The 23,975-nt window shown below is 37.2% G+C and overlaps 1 protein-coding gene across 17 annotated transcripts in view; it reads left to right on the forward strand.

Moving 5' to 3' along the window:
- TRAK1 (trafficking kinesin protein 1) overlaps positions 1–23,975 on the forward strand; it is a 137,374-nt gene that overhangs the window by 107,104 nt on the left and 6,295 nt on the right. For 12 of the 17 annotated variants that reach the window (XM_084510752.1, XM_084510765.1, XM_084510766.1 and 9 more), the window contains 10 exons: positions 215–323; positions 1,948–2,026; positions 2,476–2,606; positions 3,162–3,236; positions 4,450–4,587; positions 5,873–5,949; positions 7,999–8,235; positions 9,234–9,550; positions 13,478–13,807; positions 22,639–22,741. In XM_084510752.1, the coding sequence (XP_084366878.1) occupies positions 215–323; positions 1,948–2,026; positions 2,476–2,606; positions 3,162–3,236; positions 4,450–4,587; positions 5,873–5,949; positions 7,999–8,235; positions 9,234–9,550; positions 13,478–13,807; positions 22,639–22,741 (1,596 nt within the window). Of the gene's footprint in view, positions 1–214; positions 324–1,947; positions 2,027–2,475; positions 2,607–3,161; positions 3,237–4,449; positions 4,588–5,872; positions 5,950–7,998; positions 8,236–9,233; positions 9,551–13,477; positions 13,808–20,450; positions 20,546–22,638; positions 22,742–23,975 lie in introns of those variants that run through there. The other 5 variants (XM_084510761.1, XM_084510758.1, XM_084510755.1 and 2 more) reach the window with 3 other exon arrangements.

Below are 23,975 nucleotides of genomic sequence, written 5' to 3' on the forward strand. Positions count from 1 at the left end.
TTGTTTCTTCTCTCATAGTCTTTTCCAAAGGAGATGTCGGGAACTAAAAATTACTGAAACTATATTGCTGCCCAAACATACTGCCATGAACAAAGGCGTACTTCATGTGGCTCTGGTTGTCTTTGAGACCTCTGTTCAGTCTATTTTCTTGTGAGATTGGCCATCATGCAAGTAAAAATGAGTTAAAACCTGTTTGTTTTTATTTTTTTACAAGTCTCAAGAGGAATGAATCTTCCTCCTCCGTCCAGAACTACTTTCACTTGGATTCTCTTCAAAAGAAACTCAAGGACCTCGAAGAAGAGAATGTTGTACTTAGATCTGAGGTAAAATTGCTCCCTTTGTGTTTTGCTTAACACAGTTCATTTAAGTGCTAGAACACAGGTACTGAGAAGTGTGTATTAAAAGCTGTGAGAGAGTCTAATTAAGAGTAAGTAATTCCACATGTGACAAAGATCTCTTTGTAGTTATTTAATCACAGTCCTTTATCCTTCTAAATGAAGGAAAAACTGAAACATAGGAGCTACATGAATCTATGGTCATAGCAGTTTCCTTGCCAGCAGAATGTGGTAAGGTGTACAGCCTTGAGTAGAGCAGGAGCTACAGGCAGGTTTTGGAGTACAGCACTGTGGCCTGAAACCTGCCATGAAGGGCTTACCCAGTAGCCATGGGTGATTTTAGTTGCAGTTCTGAAGTTTGCAGGCTAATAGGGTCTCTGGTAAAAATTCAGTGTTTGCCAAAATATAAATTGATAGGCTAAATTTGCATTAATTATCTTCAATTTTGTTTCAAGTCTGTTCATATTTTAAGGTTGTGTCTTTCTTTCCCTTTATGTGTGTCGATATTCTGTTTGTTTTACAGATGACACTTTTAAAAAAATTTTATATTGTTCCATGTCTAGCAGAAATAACACTCCCTAATATAATATCTTATAAACAATTTTATATTAAATTTCAATACAGTTTCTAAGCTTTGACAGCATATTACCATTTTGCAACCACATAGCAGGGTATAGGAGAAAAACTATTTTTGGGAAAAGAACCAATGTATGAAAACATAGTATCGTGACCATTTTCTACTGCAAATGCAGGGCCTGTTGAAAATAGGTAGTGTTGTCTTTGGACAAGACACTGCATAATGGAGAGTGCTGTACACCTCACTGAGAAGTCACTCCAGCAAGATGAGCAATAGGTGGTTTGAGGATAATGAAGGTAGGGTTAGAACTGTGAGAGGGCCACTGCTTCAGGAACTTATAGGAGAACTCTCTGTAGCATTACCTTCCCTTACAGAGAAATGCAGTCTGCGCCAGTGAGACACAGCATGGAGCCAAAATTAAACCTCTGAGCTATGCAGCTCTCTGTGGATGGCTTTTGTGAGTGTCTGTGCATATCCCCAGCACTTGGCACATGTTACTTGCCCACCGAGGTGGTGCTAGACATAACCACCTGGGTGTAGCCAGGCTCCTCTTGGTGCTCCTAGAGTTGGAGGAGGAAAGACAAAGGAGGGAGGTAGCACTGAGGTTTTATGTGGAATACGCAGTTACAGTGCCAGGAATTTTCAAATACTATCTGAATGCTTTTGTTCAGGTATTCAAGTATTTAAATCAAGCATTTAGTTAGATACCTGGCTTTGTTCAGGTGACCAGATCAAGCTCTACATATGTGGCTTTTGTATGTTTAGGACTTCTTTTTTTAATGTAAAATATGTTGGTGACATCTAGTGGGGATGAGGGGTACAAGTTTCTCTATGCAGCGGTGTCTCTGCAGAATACTCACCTGGCCCCTTTTTCTGGAACATGAGGGAGGGCAGGCAAAAATCAGTGTTTCTCATTGTCTTTCTGGAGGAGTGATTAGAAAAGCTTGTTTCTCTGAAGCAAATGGAAATGCAGCAACACGCTGGCAAAGAACAAACATGCTAATGTAGCATATTTGATGTGGATTTCTTGAATAGGCCTGTCAGCTGAAGACTGAAACAATTACTTACGAAGAGAAAGAACAACAGCTTGTCAATGACTGCGTAAAAGAGCTAAGTATGTCCTTTTTCTTTTTTTCCTTCTCGTTTGAGATTGTTCAATAAAAAATAAAAAAAAGTCAGATCAGGCATTTTTTTTTTCCTTCAGTACTTATCCCAACCATTTGTATAAGGAAAATAAGAGAATTTCCAGCTGACCTGTTATATGCAGCAGAAATTTCTGGCTGTAAGCTAAATCTTTCTCAAATGCAGAGTAATTTTGAACAGAAAATATTAATGTTAAGGGAAAGTACAGTCTCCTTTGTGACGTGAGCACTTCGTGTCATTCTGGCTTAGTGTCATACTGTTTGGTGGTTGTTGATTTTTTTGTTTTTTTTTTTTTTTTCAATAAAATGGTACTGTATGTTGAGGAAGGATTCTGCTGAATCAAGTAATGTTCTGAAAGAGCATGTTTCTGCTTGCTTTTTTTGCATGTTGTAATGTTGATTGTAATCACTTTTCTTAAAGGGGATGCAAACATCCAGATTGCCAATATCTCTGAGGAGTTAGCAAAGAAAACTGAAGATGCTGCCCGGCAGCAGGAAGAAATCACCCATCTCCTCTCTCAGATTGTTGATCTACAGAAAAAGGCAAAAGCTGTAAGGAATCCACTTGCAAGATTATTGCTATAATTAACTACCATTGTAGCTGGAAGACAAGTTACAATTTTCTGTATGCTAGAGCCTAAAGGAAATTTTCCACCCTCCTTATCTAGGTGTCAGTTTGATATTTAGTATATAGCATACGTGACTGGAAAGTATATATTTATTAAAAATGCTTATGTTATATATCAAATACAGTAATTAAATTTATTTTAAACCTTAGATGTAAAATTCTGCGGTGAATTATTAATGACTTTAGTAACGCAAGAATATCAGTACAAGTATTTCAGTTGGCAGATACTCATTAGTGTTAGGGTCTGGGAGGTTCATTTAGCAGGGTATATAGGCTAATGTTGAGCGCGTAATAATATTTTAATATTAATATTTTTCTAATAATATTTTTAAATGTTGTTCAAATGTTTTTAAACTAAGAAGTGATGCAGAAGGTCTTGACAAAAGCTAGAAATTTCCTGCTTACCTGTGATGCAGGTTACAGACATAATGGCAGGACAAAGCATCCCAGTATTTCTAACATTTTTTGTCACATTTTAGTGTGCGGTTGAAAATGAAGAACTCGTTCAGCATTTAGGAGCAGCTAAAGATGCCCAGAGACAGCTCACAGCAGAGGTGAGTACTCTACTTAATATTAGAATAACTTAGAAGTAGGGCAATGACTATTTGCTCTACCATGGCAGTTTTCATCTAATCTGGATCAAGAGTATTATGTAATTTTGTGCATGTGCTTCACAGAATCACAGAACTGTAACCTCATGCCAAGCAGGGTCACCCTGAGCATGTTGCACAGGATTGCATCTAGGCGGGTTTTGAATATCTCCTGAGAAGGAGACTCCACAGCCTCCCTGGGCAACCTGTACCAGTGCTCTGCCACCCTCACTGTAAAGAAGTGTGTTTCCTCATATTCAGCTGGAACTTCCTGTGTTTCAGTTTGTACCCGTTGCCTCTCGTCCTGTTGCTGGGCACCACTGAAAACAGTCTGGCCCCATGCTCTTGACACCCTCCTTTCAGTTACTGGTACACATTGATAAGAAGCTGTCGGTCCTCTCTTCTTCAAGCCTAACAAGCCCAGTTCTCAGCCTCTCCTTGTATGAGAGATTCTCCAGTCCCCTAATCATCTTCATAGCCCTCCTCTGAACTTGCTCCAGGAGCTCCATGTCCCTCTGGTACTGAGGAGTCAGAACTGGACACAAAGGAATGAAGGAATTGGAATGAAGGAATATATATATATACATACATACATACATACATACATATATATATATATATATTGTTCCCATTAGAGTGCAAAACCATTTCCTTCTTGTTCTGTCCTGCTTCAACTGGCACACATGTTCAAAAACTGAGACTTATGGGCTGTATAGGAGACCTTTTCAAGGATAATTTCTGTGGGCTGGTATTTTAGGCCTATTCTGAATAGTGAGGTAACATGGAAAAACTCACTCATACTGTATTCAGTGAGTAAACCAAAGACAGTCAACTGTTGCTGGCTTTCTTCTGGGTGCTACATTCACGTGTATAAAATGTACAAAACAAAATGAAAAAAGCCTGATCCCCTTAGGATGAGTCTTGTACTTGGACTACTTGGTATCAGAGGTGGGAATGCCCATTGAAGCCTTTCCTACTGGTGGTCCTTTTCTATCTGTGGTGCTCCACAAAGATTGAGCTCATGCATCTCCATTGGGTTCTCTGTTTCTAAGCTGAGGAGCTTATTTTTATGAAACTCATATTTCAGTATGCAGTATTTCAGACTTCTGCCCCTTTGCCAAGCTTTGTTGAAATGGCTAGTGCAGCCCATAATGTCTTTGTTTTCTGTATGTTACAGTTGCGTGAGCTGGAAGACAAGTATGCAGAATGCATGGAAATGCTACATGAGGCTCAAGAAGAGCTGAAAAACCTTAGGAACAAGACTATGCCAAATGCCATCTCACGTCGGTACCACTCTCTCGGTCTCTTCCCTATGGTAAGAACACACCAGAAAACAGCCAAAGGAAGAAAACATAAGTGTTTGCATCTGAACTACAGCCTCAGGGATGGGATACGCTAGGCCAGACAGGAGCATGGATGAAATATGTATGCACAGTTTTACAGGATACCTGAGTGATTGACTCTGCATGCCTGATTCTCAAACAGTGGTGCTGTGTAGTTAGTTGTTTTCACTGCAGTATTATCTACAATCTGAAGCTGCCTGTGCTTATACTCTAAATCATAGGTAGCGTTAATAGATTGTTACACAGTTCTGTACAACTTTGTTATGCATCTCCTGGATAGTGGTGTCTGGTTTTTGATAGGATCTTCCTGATTTTCATCAATATCCTTGGAGATGTAACTTCCTGATAACATAACTGATTGCTTTCAGATGTGCTTTCAGGACTCTGCTGGTAGTCTTCTAGTCACTCATATACATTCTAGTTCTTCAGTACTTGAATATTACGCATACATTCTTGTTTTAGCAATGCTGAAAATTCAGTGGTTTGTTAAAATAATTTCATGGTCCCTTCTGAGGCGGAATATAGGCCAACTTAAAGTACAGACATTTAATAATGTAAGTTGTATTTGCACAAATGCAACTGAAAAGCTCAGCTGAAAACTGAGAGAAGTATGCTCATTCTCAGATAGGTTTGTGTGTTTTATATAAAACGGTTTTCAAATGCTGATTCAGGGAACCAAGCATTTAGATTGTGTACTTAACTACATTTAGGCAGTAATGCTTACTGACCAGCAGTGGAAAACTGGTAGTCTGTCACCTTTAACCCCATGGCAGAAGTATGTAATATTTTATGCCAAGAACTATGCCTTTTCTTGTGGGTTGGTGGGTAATATTGTGAATGGAAAGAATGCTTTCAGGTTGTTTTAAATAAAAACAAATTGAGCAAAACTTTTGACATGAGAGGAGGGTGTTATTGAGTAGGGAATTTACTACAAAAAGATTGGGGACTTGGGTTCTGTTGTTGTCTCTAATGTTGTTTTTTTTCAGGATCTTTGTCATATGTTATCTATGTTATGTCTCCTGTGGCATATGTAGCCCTATGAAGCTAAGCCATAACTTGTCAGTCATTTAGTACATTTATTAGTCTTCCAACTTTCCAGTCAATTTTCATTTGTAAACGTATATTTTTTTCTGGAATGGCAATTTATTGGTCATTAGGCATTTTTTTTTTTTTTGAACTAATCTATTACTTTCTGCAGCAACAACTTATTAACCTACACTCTGATTTTTTTTTTTCTTTTGTGTTTGTTTTTAACAGGATTCTTTGGCAGCAGAAATAGAAGGGTCAATGAGGAAAGAACTACATTTAGATGAACCTGACTCTCCTGACTTGGCGTATGACTAAAAAGAATTGCTTTCTAATTGATTGATTCTATCTGAAGTTAATTATTAAGTGATAAGAAAGGAAGAGATGGGAAATATTTGAGCTAGGGATTTATAAGGAAAAATTTCTGGAAAAGAGTGAATGACAGAGGAAAGGGAAAATAAGCAACCCTATAATGAGATAATTTACATTTTTCTTTTTAAGTTACCAAAGGAGAACTCCCATATATAGTTTTTGCCTTACCTTACAAAACTTTTATCCTTGAGTGCTGAAAATGTGGTTCTGAGAATGAAAAAAAGATTGTTTTTCTTGTGTTTTACCACGTGGTGTTTCTTCAGTAAATGATTAGGGGATTCAGTCCCTTGGGTTCTCTTCAGACGTTATAGCAGAATTAACCAGGAAATCATTGAACTAATCCAGTTTTTACAGGAAGAACATTGATGAAGGCAGGGATTCAGTGTGGTTGTATACTTGGTCTGCTGCCAGTTACACCTCTGTAGATTAGTTGGTATGCATTCTGCTAAAGATCTCTTCAATTATACAGGAATAGTTTGAAATAAGTACTTATGAAGGTCCAAAAGCTAAAGATAGAGGCAGCTTGGCAGAACTAGCTTTATTGACGTAAGTTGCATGTGTACCTCAATAGGTTTATCTCACCTAATTGCACAAATTAGGTTAATTTGAAACAATTTAATCCTAATTAAGGGGGTCTTTAAGAGCGTTTACCTGTTTTGACCAGACCCTTAGAAAGAAAGGACAGTCAGGGACTGTATGGTAACCACTTCCAAGAAATCTTCCAAGTATATTTATGAACCATTTGACACATACTTTAACCTTCTCAGAGCAGAAGTCAAGAAATGTGATTCTGTGAAATGTAAATGAGCTTTTGAAAAAGTGAGATGTCAATTAGAAAAATTTAAGATCAAAAAGATGTTAACAAGATCACATGCTATTGGATTTATCCTTCCAGATTAGTCTGATTTAAGCATAGTTTGACTTCCATAGGATTTCTTTTTATGCCTATACCAAAGAAGGACACTTTTTTTTTTTTTTTTTTTTTTTTAGATTTCATAGCTCTTCTGGGTTTAATTTATCTGATGAACAGTGGTAACTGTAACCTCCATGGGACTGTTTATTGATAGATACTCTTAGATTCAGCCTCTTAAAGAAAAACAGCCATAGACTTGGAGCCTACGTACGAAGGATGTAACTGTTGAGCATGCTTGGACAGAAGGGCAAAAATTTGAATGACATTGAATAAGGCATAAGGCATGCTGTCATTGTTATACCACTGCAGCATTACCTTGCTGCAGTTGGAGGGTTGTGCTCTTCTTGTGTTCAGCCACTGTTGTGCTGTAAAATAAATCAGTAATAGTGCTTTTTTACCATGATGTAGGGCAAGTTTATTTTATCACAAACCTTCTGCTGAAGTGTCATGTGATCTTAATTTTGAAACAGATGAACAGAGTTTGTTATGATGCCAGAACAATGGTGATGAAAAATAAACTGTATAACTAAATCAAAAGTTAGGTTTCCAGTCCTGACAGTCTCTCCCTAGAGACTCTTGCTCCATTGTTTTTCTGATTTATTTTCCTTTAAAAAAAATGCTACTTAAGGGGGTGGGAAATTGATTGCAAAAAGAAGTGCAAGATTTGCTTGCAGTAGAGAAAATCCAAATTCTCTTTTGAAATGGTTTAGCTAGCTCATAGTTAAGAATTGAATGAATGGAAATGAATTTTCTTTTTTAAAATCTAATTTTCACACAATGACTTCAACCATTTTTTTAGGTAATGTACTGAAATGCCCTTTCACTTAATTTGTATGAAGGGGGTCCATGCACCCAAACATTCTGTCTAAAATATTCTAGGATGATAAATGTGTTATATTGATGGGTTGAACATAGTGGCCAGACTGTAGTGAATATGGGACCCTACATATACTTCTTTACAAATACTTTACAAATATGTTTGGTGGACCTGTGATAGGGTTACCTGTTTCTCAGGTTGTTCTTAAAGTAAAAAGGCACTGTGTGATTATTAACTATGTATATCTCTTACCAGTCATCAGAAGCGGGTCTTCGAAACTGTGAGAAATGTTAACCAAGTTGTCAAGCAAAGATCCATGACTCCATCACCAATGAATATCCCAGGCTCTAACCAGTCCTCTGCTATGAACTCACTCATGTCTAGTTGTGTCAGCACTCCACGATCCAGTTTCTATGGGGGAGACATCTCTAACATTATGATAGACAACAAGACTAATAGCATCATCCTAGAGACAGAATCCTCTGAGAATGGGTCAGTACTGTAACACTGGGCTTTGTTTTTGGTTTGTTTCTGACATAGAGGCAAAGGGTTTCTGTTTTCCCCTTTTTGTCTCACATCGTGCAGTTAACATGGTGACCTGTATCTTCGAAAGTTACTTTATTTTGTGCTTTTAGTTCCTGAGCTCCGAAGTTTTTATTTATGTTTTTAAAAAGGCTTTTATTATTTATTTATTTAAAAATGAATTTTTTATTTTTTTAAAAAGGCTTTTTGAAAGTACTGTGTATCAATTTCTGCAACTCACACCTGTTTGGGGATGTATCATCACCAGATAATGTAAAACCACACTTTGTGCAAATGTGGTTCAATACTTAAATACATTTATTTTCAGAATTTTACATTAATGCCATGGAGTTCCAACCTAAGTTGCAGCTACAGCTAACTCTTGATCCTGAAAATAAATAAATAATGTAGTGGATGGGTGGATGTAGACAACCTAATGTAAAAACCTGTGTAAGAAACCAGTTAGAAGTTAACTCTTCCAGCTACTTGTCTCTTCCCCCAGTATAGCATCACATTATACTTTATAGCAAAAATTAATTAATGTCTCAAAACAAACAAGGGATATTTATCAGCATAACATACTTGTGTGACTTACTGATTCATTCTTGCAGTGTTGGACCTGTAAGACTTGGCCTACTCACTTGAGTTTGTCTAACCACGAGAGAGAGAGAGAACAAGTAGACATCTCTCAACTCTTTGCAGGAGGAAGCTCTTAAAAGCACGGCCGGCTTTTCCAACCAGGAACTAAGATTCAAAAAGGTTTTAATATGAAAGAGAAAGTATTGGTGTTTTGACTTTGAGCTCTCTCAAAGAGTAGTGAGTTGTTCCCAGTTAGAGTAAGTTCAAGGTGTTAAAAAAAAAAACACTGTTCAAGATGTCTCAAAACTGTTATGTGAAAGTTTTATGTTTCTCACAGATTTTTTTTCCCACCTCCACTTTTTTTTTTCTTTTTTCCTGTTATGTTTTAGAAATGAAGACAGAATGAAGAAGCCTGGCACTCCAGGGACACCAGGCTCTAGTGACCTAGAGACTGCCCTTCGCAGGCTGTCCCTTAGGCGGGAGAATTACCTCTCGGAGCGGAAGTTCTTTGAAGAAGAGCAGGAGAGGAAGTTGCGGGAACTGGCAGAAAAGGGTGAACTCCGTAGTGGTTCCGTTACTCCCACAGAGAGCATCATGTCCCTGGGAACTCACTCCAGATTTTCAGAATTCACTGGATATTCGGGAATGTCTATCAGCAGTCGCTCCTACCTGCCAGAAAAGCTTCAGATTGTGAAACCACTAGAAGGTGATAACAAAGGGCCTCGGCCTTTATCTGTTCTTCTTAGTGACTCTTTGTGGTCTCTTATCCATCATCAGAAAGCAGGAAATCTTTGCAATACATACTCTTTTTACTTTAGAGACAGTAATCCACGCTGTTGGTTTGAAATCTTCTAGCTACTACATTTTTCCACAAGCCTTAAAAGTGTTAGAAAACAAATCCAGCTGAGGGAATAAAATAAGTGTTACAGGCCATACGTGCATAAGCAGTACTCCCTTACATGTGAGCTAAATCTCAATGCTACTGTTTCATACTTAGAAAAGAAAGGTAGTTGATTATCGAAAATCAAGTAACAGAGTATGAGTTCATCAAATCTCTGTTCTGCAAAAGTCTGCAAAGACTTTTACTTAGTTTATTACTTTATTAGTTCATTTGGTCTAATAGGACTACCTGTGTGATTAAAGATGACCTCTGGACTTTAATTGGCGGTTCGAGAGGTCATGCTTGAGTTTCTATGGCTTTGGTTTCATGCATGAAATAGGTTATTTTAGCCAAATTTCCTCCCTGTTGTCTCAGAAAAAGACAAGGTGTAGGTTACTGGTAGTCAGGACTAGAGCTTTATTTCAGAGCTAAGTGCATTTCTGTGGTCTACCTAAGTTGACAGTACATAAGAGTAGTATAGTCTCCCTGGATTTCTTCAGATCTTTCAGGTTATTGCTGGCAGTGAAAACTGAGTAAATTCCTTCGGGTTTTAAACAAAAAAAAAGATTATTATTATTATTTTTTTTACTATAGTACTGCAGAGATGCACTAGTTATGTAATGTAGCTTTGATTTCTTTCTGTTTTGGTCTCTCTCTTTCTCAGGCAGAACTGTTGTGTTACATTCTATTGTCTTTTATTTGCGTAAGTTCATTTTTTTTTGTCTTTTTAGAACATACTTATTTTGTTGTTAAGGAGCAATTTAGCATGACACGTATTTGGAAGTAAAACCAACCCTTTTTGTGTCCTGAAAAAAGTGATGTGCTGTATCTACCTATTCAAATGAAACTATAGCCATAGCACACAAGTCAATGCTGTTTAGCAGTTTTTAGTAGTTTGTTTTCATGATTGCTTTTAAGTGGTCATAAAAAGCTTGGTACATCATGAGAAAAGGGATGATCCAACATCATTTAAGTTACTGTTTGTTACCACTGTAATAGATTTCTGTCACCATCCCATTATATCTGCTTTTTTCTTCCAATAAACTCTTTAAATTCTTTATCATCTTTCTATCTGTGTGATTTTGTTTGTATGTTTTTTTTTTTTACTAGTTTTGTTCATTTTCACTGGGTCAAATTTTCCTTAAAATTATCTCACCTTTTAAAGTACTTCCAGTGTTTGGTTTTACATCTCATTTATAGTATGTTTTTGTCTGCCTGTTTCATAAGTTTAATGTTTGTTGTCTTTTATTAAATACACGTTTATGATTATGTTCCTCTATTTAGCTTAGTTTCTTTCCTGAGTATTTTTCATGGGGTTTAATTCTTTTTTTTTTTTTTTTTTTTTTTTTTTTAATGAAAAACCTTCCTGGATACTTCCATGCTACTGTGGTAAAATATTCTGCTGTTATAACTGCAAACTATTATCAGAAGTTGTGATCAGAATTTTTTAATTATTATTTTTCTAAGGGCACTCATGCCCTAAAATCATCTCTGTGTCATGCTTCTCATACTTACGCACACAATAGCACTCCCTGTGTTCTGTAAGAAAACTAACATAATTTACTAAATTGTCTAGTAAGAGCCTGAGATTAAATATAGGACAAGGTATCATATTCCTCCCTTCATTTGGCTTTTAAATCAGCTCACAACTAAGAGTTCACAAGTATTACATTGCTTTCTGTATTTGTGTTAATTTTCTCTATGGAAGAGATAAGCTCACTTAGCCACATTTTATGAGATCAAGATTATAGTAGTAGAAGTGCAAAGGAACTTGGATATCCTCCTTTCAAAAAGAAGTGGAAAACATGTAGCATCAATGGAAATGTTAAATTTCAAAATACAGATATTCTAGTGAATGTATTTCCTTAGGAGAGTGTGTTTATTCTGCAGAATTTCTCTGAGTATAGGTTTTGCTGATATGTGAAGTGTGAAAGATTACTTATTTGGAAGCTTGTACACAGAAGTTAATTAGCAACAGGATTTTATACTTGCCTGCACTGCAGAAAGAAATCTTGATTTCTGGCATTTTTCTTTCTGGAACTTCTGAGAGTATTGTCATAAAGCAAAGCGCTGCTCTTTGCTTAAGATTTGGGAATATGTGGTATTTATCCACATTCAGGAATATTTCTTCTGTACAGAAGCAAAAAAATAGACCTTTTTGACAATTCAGAAAAAAAATACAAGATATAGGGAGATATAGGGATGTTCTTTTTGTTACGCTGATTTATTTTGGCAGTGTAATGGCTTCCATTTTTTGAACCTCATGTGTATCAATCAGTCTAAATCCCCACTAGTCTCTCAAAACTCATTAAAAAAAAATAAAATAGGTCCATTGTCTAAATTAACCCATCAGATCCAATTGTACTGTCTTGCATAATCTTTTCTTATTGAGCTAAAAATTGCAGTTTTTTTAGATAGACTTCACTATGTCTATCTATTCATACTCACTGACCTCAGTTAATGTAAAGAAAAGTTTTCTCAGTTTGCTTCTATTTACAGTAAGCCTCCTGCAACGCAATATCCTTATTATGAAATGCTGATTGTTCTCATTCCACGGCATTGTGTTTTGTTTTGTTTTCAGATGCAAAATAATGTGTGTAAGAGCTATTTCTCCCCTAGTTATTACCGTGTTTTAGATTTTTACATAGACCATGCAACAAATGCAACATTCTTAGTTTTTTAATAGTGTTGAGACATTTGTATGGCAGCTTGTTGCATGAGTCCATGTTCTGGTTTGTGGAGAAGGGACAGGAACAACAGAGCAAAAACTGCTCTGATTTTAGCCAGCAGAGACGGAAACAAATATGCTTTATTAGTGTCGTAGGACCCGTAGAAAATAGTTTTAAGTCACACATTACACAGTAGTGACTGGTGGGCACACATGGGAAAACACTGGATCTTGCAAGCAGTATTTAGTCTCTGTTTGAGGAATTGGCTAATTCCTCCCCTGATTTCAGTGGGCCCATCTTGGTGTATATATCTGTTTACTCTGATACATTACTGTTTGGGGCTCATTGTCTCATACCAAACACAGTATGTTGAATGCTTTTCTCTGTAAAATGCACCTCTTTCCTCACTCAAAACGTTTTTCTCCCAAGGATGAAGCTACAGGTATGGTAGTATTTAGTTCTGTAGTAGTTGATTTCTTGTAGCATATGGGCCCTGATAGGGGCCATACTAGTATTTGGACTGGATATATAGCTCAGAAGTGTTGTCGCCTTATATGTTCTTGGAGTTGATGTGGCTTTCTAACACATGCTATAATGCTGACCTTGCTGTATCCTCCTGTCAGCTACCAGTAGTAAAAATACTAGCATGTTTCTAGCACCTTTCTTAGCGTGAGCTTAATGCGGGAGTATGTTTGTGTTCTTCTTAGAGCTTTCTGTGACGGTGTTCAGTTCAACTCTTAAATTATTTCTATTTCTGCTTAATTCTGTGAATTGAGGGGGATGAGAATATTGATGGGGAGGGGATGTGCATGTGCACAAGTATGCCACATCTTACCACCAGACTTTGCTAAGTGCTGATGTGACCAGTTTCTTTCATATCAACCTAGAAATGCTGAATAGTAGCTGAAGCAGCTTTGCCTTGTAGCGTGTCTTCCTAGAAATATTAAAGCCAGTTCATAGAAGCTCCAAACCTTTAGTGGGACCAAGGTTTGGACTTCTGGATAAACAAAGTGAGGTTTTTCAGCCTTTTGGATTCTGGGTTGGTTACTGATTTATTTTGGTTGTCTTTCTGTTCCTTTTCAAGGTTCTGCCACTTTGCACCACTGGCAGCAGCTGGCTCAGCCTCACTTGGGCGGGATCCTGGACCCGAGGCCCGGGGTTGTCACCAAGGGCTTCAGGACCCTGGACCTTGACCTGGATGAAGTGTACTGCCTTAATGACTTTGAGGAAGATGAGACAGGTGACATTTCTTACAAGGGCCTAACTACCTCGACGCCAGTTCAGCACACAGAGACCTCAGGTGAGAGGTCACAAGCACAAGTGACTGTTTCAGACAACAAGAATAACCCCCGCCAATCTCAGGCTTTCACAGAGGAGATGCAGGAGTCCGCGACTGACGATGATGAGGGGTCTGGTGAGGGAAACTCATTAAGTCCAGTAAAACTGACATCTTTACAGGATTTTGATTACTGGGCCATTCTCACATCTCTCCAGAACAGCATCCATAATATTGCTTTGTGTGTAGCATCAGCACGTTAACGTGTGCGGTAGTTAGAACATAACCATCTAACATTGGCTCAAAAATCCTTTCTTTAATAATCTTTTAATTTGACTTTTTTTCTTTAGTAACAGCATCTGTGGTCAATATTTTACTCTATTTTGATAAGAGAAGGCTGCTAAAAGGAAATGGTTTGTTCACAAACCTGTGTGTGGCACATGTGGGACTTGTGGGTGTAATGAGTGCATGCTGTTCACTGTATATAATGTATAGACCGTATATATTTTGTATGCTTACAGTGTAGATATTTTTCTGACTGTTCATAAGGGGTGATGCAATACTTTAGATTCTGTGCTTTAGGGAAAAAAAAAAAAAAAAAAAAAAAAAAAAACAACAAACACAACACAAAGAGGTAATGATGACAAAAGATCCGTCTAAATCACCTATTGCTGGAACAAACAGAAGTGCCTTGAAAATCAAGCAAAAAATTCAGTTACCTCAGATAGTTACGTGGTTTTAGATTCTCTTTGAGATAAAACTCAATTGAGATAAAGAATTAAGAGGATGTTTTTGTGCCAAGAATATTTTCCTCATTCCCTGTCCACCACACTATTCTTAAATTCTGTCCTTCATATTTATACCATGTAAAGACGTAAGCATGTATAAATGACTCAGGTTTTCATGGATTATTGGATACTCTGAACTGACATTTGCAGCCCATTATTACACTGGGCTACTGACTCTCGGTACAGAGAAAACACATATAGATGTGTTTTGAGTTCACATTATTTCTTTGTTGTTGTTGTTGATTTCGTTTGTTTTGTTTTAATAAGCTTGATAAGTTTGTTAGTCTCTGTTAAGATGGTAAAAAAAATCTTTACCACTGGTAAAGAATCATATTTAGTCCAGGGTTAGAAAACTGCAGAACTCCCTTTTCTTCAGACTTATTTAAAGTAGACATGTAAAAACAAGAACACTTCTGTCACACTCCTTTTTCTGGAATAAATCATAACTTTTTATTTGACTGATCTTTGGAAGATCAAATGATTTCTCAGGGTTAGACAGTAATACTGCGCTGTTCTTTTCGTGAAGTGCAGAGTAGTACCCTTTGTTTTCACTGTGGCTGTTCAGTGCTATCAGCCATTAAACATAAGCTACTTCTTGCAGTTGGTTGTAAAATTTCATCCAAGCTCTTTGATTTCCCTTTCCTTTTGCAAAAATGAAATAAAATAAAAATAAAATATATAAAATATATTGTTCAGGAATAAAAATGGTGTAAAATTTTTATATTCATATGGAAGTAAACAGTATGTCCACAGGAGATATATATAGATTTGGATGTTTACTGTTTAAATAGTCTAAGTACCATCAAGGAAAGCAGATCTAGGAAACATGGACTGAAAAAATCAAAGACTGAAATGACTGGCTTTTTTTTGTTGTTCCATAGAATAAAATATTCAAGAGAAAATATGATTAATTTTAAAATGTGTTGCTGCAGAAAGGAAGGGAACAAGCAGTTCTTCATATACTCAGGATAAAATAATGGTGCAAAAGATCCCACTTGGGTTACTCTTTGGCAAAGAGTTTTCCAATTGTAAGAGTAGTCAATACAGGAACTTGCCCTAAGTTGTGAAACCTTACTGCCATGGACTATATGTAGGGAGGGATGATATAGATACATTGTGTTTTGTTTTAAGAAAAGATTAAAAAAACATCTGTGAGTAATAATTTGGAAGAGTTCTTTATTTGGAGTAGAAGTACAAATTTAGGCCTGCGTTATGATTATAAATTGGCAAAAAGGACATTCCTTCATTTCCTTTCTCCATTACAATTTCAACACAGGTCACTTAGAGCAAGTTATCCCCTGGTGAAAGCTATATTTTCCCTGGAAAACTCTATCTCAGGCAAGGTTTTTAAGCATATTCCCTACCTTATTAATTAGCATGTAAATAAAATCTTTGAAACTGCTCTAGTAATCTTGGATCGTTTGCTGAATAATTTTTGATACATTACAGAAATACAGAAGTTTGTCAAAACGAGTAACTTTTATGTCTAGAATAAAGAAATAAACTGGAAACTTATTTCCCATTCTTTATCCTTCCTCTAAATTTCCCAGTGGCTTAGGATTTAGGAGTGTCCATGAGCCACCACACTGTGGTGGCTTCATTAGAAGTGATATCTTCACATAATGAAGTGATATTATGTGTTATCTTCACATAATGAAGTGAAGATATTGCTGTATCTGCTTGTTATTGAAGCAGTTTGTTAGGTGGTATACAAGATACTGTGGATATTTTGATGTGGTAGCACTTCTTTGAATCCACAGTCTGTCCACTGAAGAACACCTTATAGGGCAGACAGAGATGTATGCTTAGCTTATGACTTTATTTGGTATTTCAGTATTGTGCAACTACTGTTTCTCTTGAAAAACCTCCTGTGCACTCTTTCTGCTTTTCCTAGGTTTCTTGGTAAGGATGCAATGCAGGTAGGGCTGTGAATGAACTTGCAGTACCCTGCAGTACTGTCACAACCACAAGGTTAGGCCCTCATTGCTCCCCTGATTCCAGGGGCTATTCCGGGCTGTGAGGTACAGCATAAGTTTTGCTAGAGAATGTGGAAACAAAATAAAAAGGATTGAGAGAAATACCTTGGATACAGTGTTTATTGGTAGGATTTTGTTTATAATCCAGGATAGCTCCATTGTGGAGGTCTTCTAACACGGGAACAAAGTGTCTTTGGAAATACAGTGCCTACAAGGACCATTCTCAGCAGGTGTGAGTCATAAGTCATCTGCCTCATTTGCTGTATGCTTTGAGGGTTGTATCTTATCCTTTTTGGAAGGGAGGTATTCTATGGCAGAGTACAATGAAGTCCTATACTTCCCACCATTTTGCTGGCATGTAGAGTGCTGTTCTGGGTGGATTTCAGATGAACGCTAGGAAAAGTCCAGTTTCAGGAGAGCAGAAATTGTTATTAGTGCCAAAGATGTCGTGCAGCCAAAATCAATGTACTCAGAACAGAGTACCAGTTGTCTCTTGTTGAGTGATGAAGAGTCAGAAATCATTCTAACTAAATAAGAAAAGGTTACTATCCTTATTTTTTTTATTTCAGTGTTGAGACCTGTAGTATCCATTGATATGTCAAGTAACTTCCTTACCATATATATAGATATATCACAATTATGTCTCTGAACATTTCAGAAGAAATTAAAAGCTCCGTTGGAGCGACATACTGTGTTTAGGCTCAGTAACTTGACAGAGGATTGTGAATTCCAGAATTGCAGTTCTAGTTAATATCCAGAAATAATTTAAAATTTGTATATCACTTGAATAGAGACTCTCAGCATATTTGAAATGGTAAAGAAGTTATAGCACGTGGCTGTGATAATACCATATAGGAGAATTAATTTTTGAAGCACAAATTTTAGTAACCTATATATATTATTCTTTGATACTAGTATATTTTTAAAGCTGTAAAGAGTGTGGTTTCTTTGTAGTGTGTGTGTTTTTTTTTTTTTTCATTTGCTACCTTTCAGGTACATGTCTCCCTTAAACAAACAACCCCAACCCATTCAAAGCACTTAGTATATTCAACTTGAAGTATGTTGTGAATGTTCTCATTTTGAAGTTACAAGGGCTGCTCTTAATTCAAGTTCAGCACGTGCTTAATTGCATTCTAATATTGGGTGCACAAACTGATCTTCCAATGCTTGTGTTTATTAGCTCCACTAATTGATTGCTTTGATTTCAACAGAGCATATGTACACATTATAGGATCAGCCTCTGTACTTCATTTTTAGACGTTAAAAACATGGAGATCTGTCCATGCCTAAAATTGAAAAAAAAAGAAAAAACAACAACAACAACAACAAAAAGACTTATATTATTTGAGTTGTTTTTAGCAGGATTGCTATACACGCTTATAAGAGGTTACCATTGTATAGAAAAGCAATAAATTTTGTTACTCTTCTTAGAACTAAGATATTGATGCGTACTTAAATATTTTATTTTCAAATAGCATGAATATTTCACAGTAATTATTTCTTTAAGAAAAATCTGTCAGCATTTGCTATCTGTGCTGTTAAAATGTTAGAAATTCAGTTTGGGGATAAAATCATGTTGAAGCCATATTAAACACTTCAAAGACTTTACATCTGTACTTCATGGTTCTATTTATATGAGAAGACCTCAGCCAAAAGAAAGTTAAGAAAATACTGCCCAAGGGATACCTGCCTTTCCTCAGGTTTTCATCTCTCACTGTTTCAAAAGGAAAAACAAATGGAAAGCTGAGAAAGGCAGACATTTGGAAAAACAAAATGTTGTAAATTGTTTAAGAAACAGGAGTAGTGCTCCTGGCATAGGGATATGGGCTCTTAGTGGTTTTGAGTAGTCACAGTCACTCCCTGACACCAGTATTTACCGAAGGACATTCTTCTCAGGAGGCGCCTAACCACTTTAGGACAGCACCATGCTCACATTTTACAGCTGCTGTGTTTACCACCCAGCTCTGTTTTGTTTCAGTAGTTAGCCCACGTGTCACATTTAGCACACCCTAAATGCTCCCTGCTCTGTCAGCCAAGAGTTTTCAGTGCCAGTGGCACTGGTGGTCAGAGCTTTCACCTTAAGTCACCTGGAGAAGATGAACTCGATTGAATTTAGAGAGTACATGGAGTAGCTATCTTGTTCTGTGGATCCTGTTAGATACTGGAACAGGTTGCCCAGAGAAGCTGTGGGTGCCCCATCCCTGGAAGTATTCAAGGCCAGGCTGGATGGGGCTTTGGACAACCTGGTCTGGTGGGAGGTATCCCTGCCCAGGTCAGGAACTAGCTAATCTTTAAGGTCTCTTTCAATTCAAACCATTCTGTGATTTGTGATCTAGTTTTCAGAAAATTCAGTCTACTTGGGAATGGAGTTGCGGGCGTACACTCTCAAAAGTAAAGTCCATACATTTAATCCCAAATTATAACACTTGGAGGAAGAATCTGCCCACAGTCCTTTGCTGTTATTCTCTTCCAAATCCCTGTCTAACCAGCCTGCACAAAAGAGATGTACAAATTCCCCATCTCGCTCTACTAAAAGGCCAGAGAACTCTGCGTCCTCCTATTGTTAAAACATGAAGAAGGGAAAAAAGAAAAGAAAAGAAAAGAGAAAAAAAAAATAGAATAATTCAGTTGGAAAAGACTTCTAACGTCATGTTGTCCAACATTTAACCTAGTACAGTGGCTTGCTTCAGTGTTGGACTAAAACTTTGCCTTTGTGTCAGGATGGATCAAGTCATACTCTGAAGATTACTGAATTTTTTTTTAAAGTTCATTCTTGCGTAATGCACTGTGAGCTCTTTGCCTCCTCTCTATTCATCTAACACAATGGTGAACTTGAAGTTGGAAGCATTGTTAAAAAAAAGTTCAGTCATTTTAGAATAGCTGCTTATTATGGATCTTCCTCAAGCACAATATATCTGATATCTTTCTGCGGATGGGGCAGGCCACTAGTTTGCCCACTCTAACTTTGTACCTTTCTCTGAATGAGCTGGTTGAAAACCCAGATGATACGGTCTTTGGAGGGTTCCCTGAGCAGAAGATTATGTCCTGAATGTATCTGTTTTGCTGTTTGCATCTAGCAGAATGGCCCAGAAGCCCTGAGTACTCAAGGTGGATCTGAAACAGGTCTGAGTTATAGAAAATCAGCTTTGTGTTTGTTGTGTTGAGTAGGGAAAGCTCTGCTTTTCCAGAAGATGGAGCTTTCCGCAGTCAGGTTCTTGATAATTTTTTTTTTTCTTTCTGTGTTTTAAAAGATGTTTTTACAACAGAGTTTTGCTTACAGGAGAGTCTCTTTCAGCTGTAGTATTTCGCGTTATTTCCAAAATGCCTAAGAATCAATTAAAAAAAAAAAAAAAAAAGCTTAATAAGGTAAAGAATCATTAATTACTGAGAGCCAGAACACAATACTGCAGCAATCTAGGGTTTAGTTAGATTTTTAATTTAGGGAAAAACATACACATACTGTTTAGTTTGTGTTATTCCTGATGGATAAAAATTGCATTATATATCTGTATAGATATTATGTATAGATTATTATAGACTATTATAGATAATTATTATAGATATGTATAGAATTATATGTAGATTTCTTTTTATACAGATATGAAATTTGTTAATCATCTACCTGCTTGAAAAACAGGGTATAAATAAAACATTTATTTTTAGCCATGGTCATATGGAACAGATATTCCTAGAGGCAAACCTATGTACAACAGATGGAGGAAGGGTTATTCAGACACAGTTTCTTTTAGCCATTGGTATTGAAGATGTTTACTGGGAATATGAGCTTTGCATATGGAAAAAATAATATGCTCTTAAACCCCCACGATTGTTTACTTCACAACTCAATGTTATATTAAAAATAGTATTTTGCTGTGTATATGAAAATAGTCTCTCATAAAGTTACATACTACTTATTCACAAGATTATACTAATTAGGTTATGGCCATTCTTACAAAAAATTACTGGGTTAGGAATAAATCATTTCGTTTCTATTTTACAAACTTTGTTCATTTACAGCAACAGGTTCTCTCCCTCTCTTTGTATTGTGTCCAAAGGATGGAAAATGCAACAGCAATGTGCACCCCATTGTTGACTGATGGAGGATGAAGCTGGTACAGAACTTTTTAGTGGTATTTGAAGGTGGAAAACATCCTGGAAATTGCTTTTTATTGATAATTTCGATTTGTTTCCTCTTACTAGGGCCAAGTGACTTCTCTACTTTTAGCAGCCTTCTCCTATCTCTGACTCATTAACAACAATGAGTCTTGCTTTTGCTAATGCAGCTATATATCTTTGATGTGCCTGTTTCCAATCTGAGGGGATGCTCAATGGATATTACAAATGGGGACAGTTCACTTACTGTGTTACAGCTGTGTGCTTCTTTGGGTTGAGCTTGCAATCCTAAACCAGCGTTGCTTTAATCTATTCTCTATTCATCATCCAGGGATAATTGCTTTGTTTCTACTTGATTTGTGTCAAGTCCTTTGTTTTCTCTAAGTAACCAATTTTTTTCATGTCCGGTTATTTGAGCTCTTTCTCCAGATTTTCTTTTTCCTCTCTACAATATGGAGAGAATCATGATTGCTAGGCTGTGCTCCCTTGTAATAACTTTTATAGTGCTCACACTAATCTCTAAAGCAACTGGAATCCTGAAGCATCATAATTCCCATCTCTGGAGGTGAAGTAGAGCTTGTTGTTACGTTATGCTGTGCTAACTTTTGAGTGTGTTAACACTCTAGTATTTTATTTATTTATTTTTTAAATATCCTTCTTTAATGTACAGCAGTACATTTTAATATTTACTAGGCTTGAGTCACTGTTGATTGTATGCTTAGACACTTCTGCTTCCACCATTCACACTCCCTGTGCTCTATTCTTCACACACTGCTTATATGTGCTTCTAAAGGACTACCTAACTGCACACACTATTTTTGAGCTGTGATACTGTAGATGTGGAAAAGGGAACACAGCCACAATTTAAGACTTGCCTTGCTTCTGCTAATCGTATCTGGAAGTTCAGAATGGCATCTGGTCTAGTTGGTCTGTCTGTCTGTCCTCTGCAATGTGTTGAATAGTTGTATACTGTGGTATTCAAATGTGGCTTATTTGGGGAATGGCTCAAGAGGGCTGGGTAGAAACAAGAGGGAGGGAGCTGCGCACAGTTTTTATCATGCATGTCTTTTAACCACTGTGAAGTTGGGTTGTTAAGTAAGAGAACCTATGCAATCATGATATCTTTGGTATGATACTTTGGGTGTTTTTCAATCAGCTTTTCAGATGCATGGCTCTTAAATTTTCTATTTTGCACTGGCCCCAGCTGCATTATACAGCAAATTAGTGTATCTACAGAAGTGTTTCTACTAAGAAAAAAGCAGTTGGCCTAGGTTCTTCATTTTATAAATTATGAGCTGTATTGCTTCTTTCCCAAATTAATGATAAACTTGCAAATGGGCATCTTTGCAGCCACATTTGTAGGGAAAATGCTTTACAACACTGTTTACAAAAACTCAAAAATTGCTATATTGTGCAGCTGAGTACATACAGTCTTAAAGAACCTAAACACATGCACAGGGGAAGTGTCACAGATGTACAGTAGTGGATCCAAAAATACCTACCACTTTCTTTACTACGAATATAAAAAGAAATGAAATAGAGAAATAGTGCTGTGTGTCCATTCCCTCCCTTCTCCTCCCTAACATTTTAGTGTGTACTTGTAGCACTAGTAAGCTGGATCCATTACTGAAAAGTAATGGGGATACCTTTTTGTGGATCAATCTAAATGCTGAAATGCACGAGCATTCAGTAAATCCTAGTGCTCCTTTGCTGGTACTAGAAAATGTTTGTTGCAATTTCCCACTGATTAAAATTGCTAGCTTAGATAAGCACTAGCATTTCAAATGCTGCCTTGTCTAGATCTGTTTTGAGCAAGACTTTTCTGCAGTGTTAGTGATCACAGGGAAGTTTCAGCAGGACATTTCAGCACTGGCCTTGGAGTCCTAGATTTAATTGGAGAACAAGTGTCTGATAGAGCACTGTAGCACTTGTGTATTTCACTTTTCTTGCATTGATCCTGCCTGAGGTACCTCATCACTTTTTGCATCTGTCCTATCAGCACACAGAAGTTTGTGTTTTGTTTCTTTTTTTTTTTTCCTGTGTAAAATGCAAAGAATTTGCTTTTTTTTTTTTTTTTTTTTTTTAAATTTAGTACCTCATCCTGGGAAGTGCATGTCACAAACCAACTCCACCTTCACCTTCACCACCTGCCGCATTCTGCACCCTTCTGATGAGCTCACACGAGTCACACCAAGGTAAGGGTTTCCCTTGGCAAAGCCTTCAGCTATGTCAGAGCTTCCACATGAGGAGACACAAATTAATGGCATAAGCAAAAGCATTAGCTGCACTGATGAATTTTACAACACACCCTCAGAATTACTCCTCCCGTTTTCAGTTACCTCAAAATGATTTTATTTGAGAGGCACGTATAATGTTTTAGACAGCAAATCAAAATATCCTATACTTTGTTGTCTCTGGTTAAAATATTGCCAGATCAGAAAAAGTTTGTTCCTGGTGTCCAAAGCTGGATATCCCAAACTAGGTACAGACCCTACGGGTGAATGCTCAGACTGTGGTGCTCACCCCATTGTGCATTTCCTGTGTTGTCCAAAGAAACATTAGATTTTTCTGGGGAGGACAAAATGAAATCTTTGGTACAGGTTGAAAAGGGATCTGCTGGTAAGGAAACATAGAAATAGATACTTCAGCAGTACCCGGGAAATGCATGAGGAAGGGAGGAGAAAAAATGACTTAATTAAAAACAGGGAGCTGTCTACTCTGTTCCTAGGTGTAACTGTTGGAAATGAGTTCTTATTAGCCAGACTGAAACTAGTGAACTGGCTTAATAACAGCAATTGACGTGTGTAGGCACACCCTTATAGAATGTGAAGAGATGAGAATTGGAGAGGGTGAGTGAATTTCATACATAGAGGGCTCTTTGCTTCCTTAGGAAATCAGAAGTTAAAGTGTGTTTTGCTGTGCAGAAGGACAATGCCTCATTGCTTTCTCTGTCCCTTTCAGCTCCTATGGGGGAGTGTACCCTTGTGTAGGTACCCATTCAGAGATGATGTGTCTAGACTTGTTTAGACACCAGATGGGCACTGACTACCTAAGGAACGCATGAGAAGTAAGGGTATTAAATATGAACACCTGTCAGGTGATAAATGCGTGTAAAGGAAATAGATTATGAATAAATGTAACTTTCCTACTTCCCTTTCTGAATGTAGTGAGTTGATCTTGGTCTGGCTCATTTTTCTTTGTCTTTTGTCTTCCTCTCCCCTCAACAATACTACTGAAGAGATCCTTTTATTTGGCTGCAATTCTATTTTATTCTTTTTATCCTTGAATTGCTGTTAACTGTGGTCATAATAAGCTCCCTGATTGTGCTGGTTACTAAATCTAACAAATCAGCCATAGCTGACAGCTAAATTCCATACATTTTCAGGTGCTTTGGTTACCCCAAAGTTCACGATTGATTCAGGAGGAAAA

The sequence above is a fragment of the Aythya ferina genome (genome assembly GCF_964211825.1).
Source record: "Aythya ferina genome assembly, chromosome: 2".
Taxonomy (NCBI): domain Eukaryota; kingdom Metazoa; phylum Chordata; class Aves; order Anseriformes; family Anatidae; genus Aythya; species Aythya ferina.